Here is a 6,264-nt window from a genome sequence, read left to right on the forward strand (position 1 = left end):
AATTAATAAATTACAACATTTTAAATGTCTTTCTGAGATGGTATATTTCCGCTCTTTCGGTAAATTATTCCATCTTTTACATTTCATTTGAAAATAATTTTTTGAAATTTTATAAAGAATTCATTTTTTTTTCCTTCTCTTCTCCCTCAAAACATATTTTTACTTATATATTTAATGTGTAAATGTTCGAACGCTAATCGAATTTGTTTTTTTTCTTTGCTGCATTTTTCCGTATTTAAAAAAAAGAAAAAAAGTTGCAATATTTGAGTGATTTAATTAAATCATACAATTAATGGATGTTAAAAGGGCTCAAAAACAAATTGTTAAAAGGGCTCAAAAACAAATTACTGTATTAAATTACATCAATTTTTAATTTTTCAATAATTTTGATCAAATCAATGAATACATATTTGTGCATAGAGAATATAACCAATTATACCTGTAAATAATAAAGTAAATATTACTTCTTTAAATGGTGAATTACGTAATATGGATATTTCGGAATAGATCTCATATTCATATTAACTTCCTAAAGACCAAAGATTAAATTCTTAAGAGTTGGAAAATTTGCATTTCATGATAATTTTATTAACCATCTTAAGAAATACAATTCATGCAAGCATTTTTAGGCTTCTAATTATTTTTAATTATTTTTTCCCCTTCAACACTTCATGATATTGTATCAAAATTTTTGTCAATGATGCAATTAGCATATGTTGTAGTTCTACTTATATGTTAAAAATTCAATTTTATATTTATCAATTAAATTTATCATGAAAAATTGAATGATCTATTCGAGAAGTTATCAGGAATTGAGGAAAATACACCAAGAATGGAATACTGAAATATTTGCGAACGTAATACTTTATTATTAATAAAACACTTTTGAATAATTTTCTTTTTTTGTACATTTCTTTTTTTTTACCATATGCTTTTCCCGAAATATCTCAATGATTCTTTTAATTTTCAAAAAAAAATTTTTTTTCTTCGCTCAATTATAATTCATTTGAATTCTAATGCACTTAGAACTTTTAACAAAGTACTTAAATTTAAAAAAAAAAATTACAGTGATACAATTCTCTTTTCATTTATTCCAATTATTTCACGTATCACTTTTCTTCACAATTACGTTAAGGTATTTGACGTAGCAGACTTCCTTTTTGACCATCAAAAGACAATTAATGCAAACATCACAGATATTACTTCATATCCCTGTACGCCGACATCTATCCTTTAGCCTTCTTAACGTGAAATCCCGAACCGTATCATCGTATCACTCTTTACCCAAATGTAGACAATTGAGATAGATGAATTATCAATTTAATAGGATTACCGTTAATTCATGTCCCTGATCTGATTGAATGCTTGATATCTATCCTTCAGCTTTCTTGGCCTGTAACCCTCAAGGTCACATCGTATCATTCTTTGTCCAAATATAAATACAATCGAAATAGATGAATTATCAATTCATCGATGTATTAATTTGCAAAAGTTTCATTTTTCCCTTTTGATTTTCGGCATTTTCTTTTTCTGAACTTCGAATGTCAACTTATTCTCGAGAAACTACTAATTGTAAATATGGTGCCAATTTGTCGGTGTGACCGGAATAGAAAGGTTCTCTTACCATTCATTTACCTGTCTATTCAATTGCTTATCTTTATTTGAGCCTTTAAATGGATAGACTATTTTGTCTAAAGCAATTGGATTGTGTTGCGGTTTGTTTGATCCGTATTATTTAGATACCAATAGTGGTAATATTTAGTATAAATATTATTATCATTGTTATCATTATCACTATTATTAGTATTAGCATTAGCATTAGCATTAGCATTGCTATTAGCATAAGTATTTAGTATTGATGTAGCAAGTACTAAAACTAGTATTAGTATGTAGTAGTAATGCTAATACTAATAGTAAAATAGCAATAGTAGTTTGTTAAAGTAATATTAGTATATGAGGGCACACATTTTACGATCTCATTTTATTGTCACTTTGTCGCAACATTTCTATAAAGGAGAGAATTATAGCAAAACAGGTGACCTTTTTCCAAAATCTTTTATGATACCTCAATTATCAGATCTTTCGTTGTAACGGACGGTGATCTTAAAAGTCATAAAAATGGTATAACGGATGTTGTCCGTCGTTATTTCGCTATAATTTTACGATCATTATATTCCAAATCAATAATTTAAAATTTAAACTATTAATTTAATCAGACTAAAATTGTTTAATTAAAAAATAATCCTATAAAAGTTTTGATTTTGAAATAATATGTCATGGAAAGACATAAAATATTGTAGAAGGAACTCTATATCCTTATCAAGAATAAATAACGATAGCAATTAAAGAGGGGAACAATTGATAATGAATAGTCCAATTTTTTTTCCTCATTCTATAAATTGTTCAAGTCTATTTCAAAAGGTCAAACAATTTTTATCATTCATCTAATACAGTCCATGAAATTATCAAAATGGAAAAAAGTTGTATTATACATAGGTAAATTTATTATATTTTACAAGACAAACGTTGATATTCTTTTTTATCATGATTAAACCTGATTAAATGTCTATCTTATCATTATTGATACAACTTGATTAAAATTAAGTTAATTATTTTTTAAATAATATAATTACTTTCTAAAATTTGAATAGTATTGTATTCTACCAAATAATGACTAATATTTAGAAGTAGTATTTAAAGTACCGATAACTTCATCTGAATGTCAATTTTCCAACCACTTAAGATTGGTTAGTTTATTTTACATCATTGTCAATCATCATCATTCCACAAATCAATTTATCCGGAAATTACTGATTCATTTGTTCCAATCTTGTTTTGTATTTCTTTTTTAAATATATCATCTTACATCTTATATCAGCTTTTTTTGAAATTTTTTAAAGGATCTTAAATCGCTTGTTTTGATTTTTGAAATTTGAAGTATTTAACTATCTCTTTCATTGCTCTCTTAACTCTTAAAAATTCTTTCATTTGCACAATTATTATTTTCAAAACTTTTATTCATTAAAATTTTTTCTTTTAAGCATAAAATCATTTTTGTCCTCAGCCAATTTACTAATCATTGTTATCAGTAAATCTCATTGCAAAAATCACTGCAATCAGGAAATTGTAATAAAATAAACTTAAAATTTCAGTTTTTCACTCCACCATTTCAAATTTTAATTAATTAACAAAGTTGTGTTGCAATAATTTATGCAACATGTTAATTAAACAATGCTTTCTTTTTCTTTCCATAACACTACATAAATTATTAATATATAAATTATTTATATAAAAATATATAAATTATTATATATATATAAATTATTCCTTTGTATAAATATATAAATTATTCCTTTTATCCTAATCATGTTAATTCCGGAATATTTTCCGTTTATTGTTGTACTGAAGATGATGGTACTATGTATACCGGATGTTTCGGAAGTAATTAGTTTTTATGATCAAAAGAAAAAAGAAATCGAAACGTAACATAAAAGATGTAAAATTGATGAAAAGTTGCTCGGAGCATATATTCATCATAAATTTGTAATTAAATGAGTCACATATTTGATAGTATATGACGTTATGCAAATGTGACATATCTAAGGAAATGACAATGAAATGATTCGTTTTGACCTACCATCATTTCCTACTTCAATTTTTCATATGAACAAAACATTTATTACGACAAATTGAACTAAACATCGAAAATGATGTCATTCGAAATGAAAATTATTTTTTGAAGGACTCAAATTACAATTGTCAACAGAAAAACACAAAATACGATTGACCGCTCTATTGATGATTTAATTGTTGAAGAATTGGAATCATTTGAGATTGAGAGATGGCTGGTACTTATGAAAAAATTAGATTTAGGTCGTTAACAAATGGGAGGAGTGCAATGTTCTGATAATTGATAGGAAGATTGAACTTCTGTTCCTTCTTGACCGATTGTAACAACAGGTTGATTAATTTCTTAACTGATAAGTTACTTTTCTAATTTCGTTGTTGAAAATGCTTTTGCAATTTCTGCAATATACCCATATAAATGTGAAATTATTGAATGTGTGACAAGTTTAAATTTAAAATTTTTGGCAATATTTAGTAAAAATTCAAAAATTTGAATATCTAAATGGGGATGATATAGAACTAGATTTTGGAATGAGACTAAATAAGAAGTAATGATATTAAATTTGTTCATTTGAATATAAACGGAAGATATTAAATTTTGTTACATTGTGTTTATTGATTTGAATAAAGTAATCAATGGAATTTTATTTTTACTTCATTAATTTCTTTCACTAATTATTACTCTTTCATTAGTATACATGAGATCAAAGTACTTTCATTTTCTACCTTCTAAAACTTCGTCTTTTTGCTGATAAGAAAACTATTTCAGTTTTTTAAACAATTCCTTAAAGAACCAATCTTTCATTATCAATTACTTTAAGAAAAAAGTAAAATTTTCAAAATTTTGTAGTAAATGAAATATTTGTCAATCATTTTCTATCTTCTCTTACCCATTTTCAAAGATTACATCATAATCATTTTGAAAGTTTCGTTCTAACTTAAGTTTTTTTTTTTTTTTTTTTTGAGCAAATAAACTATGAACGATATTTGATTGAAGTTGAAAACAAACATTGAAATGAGATAGAATGGCTAACTTCTAGAAAAGCTTTTTATCATCACTATCAACATCATCAACATCATCATCATCATTATCATCACTATCGAATATCAGGAATTATTACAATATCTCAAACTATGAATCTATCCTTTCCGTTCGCATCATCAATCGATGAAATAGCTGTTGAATTGTTTTTTTTGTTACTTTATAATTTATTCAAATGGAATGGAATGATTCAAATTGAATTTTTCTAATTTTTATTTTAATTGATTTTCTATTTGTTTTGACTGTTAAAAAAATTGGAATGTTGACATTTATAAGTGCTATATGATAGCATTAACTGATAAATTAAACCGGAAATTATTTTCTTTTTTCCTTTTTTTTTGTGACTTATTTGATATTTTCAATTGAATTATTCATCAATTCATACAACAATTTGTTTCAAATAAGACATCTCATTGCATCATATCTTTTCATTTATTAACATAAATGATAATAGCACACAGTTTTAATCAGTAAAAATTCTTATCATTTATGATAAACCTATGATTGAGAGAATCTTGAAATTTGCTAATAACAGTATCAGAAATGAATTCTCAATGAATTCTTAGACAAAGAATTTCTTTTTTTTTTAATTTTCTCAAATGAATTAAAATTATTGATGGTTATGATAGTAATAATAGTAATAGTTGATAGTATTGATAGTTATAAATTGTCGTAAAAGAAGTGGAAGAAATGATGATAGTTGAATAATTCCGCTATTAACAATATTATCATCATTAATTTTATACGATATCAATAACGTTAGTTATGGAATAATTATCAATACAAAGGCAATAAATTATCAATTAAAAGGTAAAACTTGAGATTATCAATTAAAACAAAGGAATTAAAGAATAAATGAGATGGATATGAGAAACTGGTATGATAGATGGGGATATTAGATAAACTTCATTCCTGATTTCTAAACAAGTTTCTTGCCGGTTTTTTTTTCCTTTTTTATCATTCTCTATGTCTCTTGTCATACACACTTAAAAATTTGTCATACCTTTTATTGTTTCATATTTTCCATGTGAATTGTATGTTAATATATATACATGAATGTACGCATAAATAGATGGCGGTATGTCAGTAATATTTATGGCGCTAATATTCTTATCCTTTCTTTATTAATATCAATATAAACTGATAAGTTTATTCGGTAATAGATAATCCGTATGTTATCATTGTATATGTGTAAATTATTCCAACATAATATTGTTATCGGTGTTATCATCTATTATATTATCAATATTATCAGATTGCATTTCCAGCATATAGCTGAAAATTTGCAATGTTACTGGAAAATATATTTGGTTTTATTCAGGAAATAATATTGATAAATTAAGCATAATAGAAGAAAATTAACCATAAATGCCTAGAATGAATTATAAAAACATTAGATTGTTTATTTATGATTTAAGACAGGACAGATGTTGTTTTATAAGATCGATATGTTCATTTAGTTTAATTTATAAATGTAATTTTTTTTTTTTGAATTGTAAAATTAATGCGAAAAAAAAACGTTAAAACATTTTTTCTTCCTTTTCTTTTTTTTTTTTCCTTTTTTTTTTAAATTTGATTTTACTGTACAATCCTTT

At 24.9% G+C, this 6,264-nt stretch overlaps 1 protein-coding gene across 1 annotated transcript; it reads left to right on the plus strand.

Moving 5' to 3' along the window:
- Nucleotides 1–3,408: 3,408 nt before the first annotated feature.
- On the plus strand, nucleotides 3,409–4,799 carry LOAG_11709 (hypothetical protein; the record flags this gene model as incomplete). The annotated part of the gene is made up of 3 exons (XM_003147226.1): nucleotides 3,409–3,482; nucleotides 3,743–3,848; nucleotides 4,668–4,799. The coding sequence occupies 3 exons, from the start codon at nucleotides 3,409–3,411 to the stop codon at nucleotides 4,797–4,799; spliced, it is 312 nt and encodes a 103-aa protein (XP_003147274.1).
- Between the last annotated feature and the right edge of the window lie 1,465 nt (nucleotides 4,800–6,264).

The sequence above is a fragment of the Loa loa genome (genome assembly GCF_000183805.2).
Source record: "Loa loa unplaced genomic scaffold supercont3.51, whole genome shotgun sequence".
NCBI classification, from domain to species: Eukaryota; Metazoa; Nematoda; class Chromadorea; order Rhabditida; family Onchocercidae; genus Loa; species Loa loa.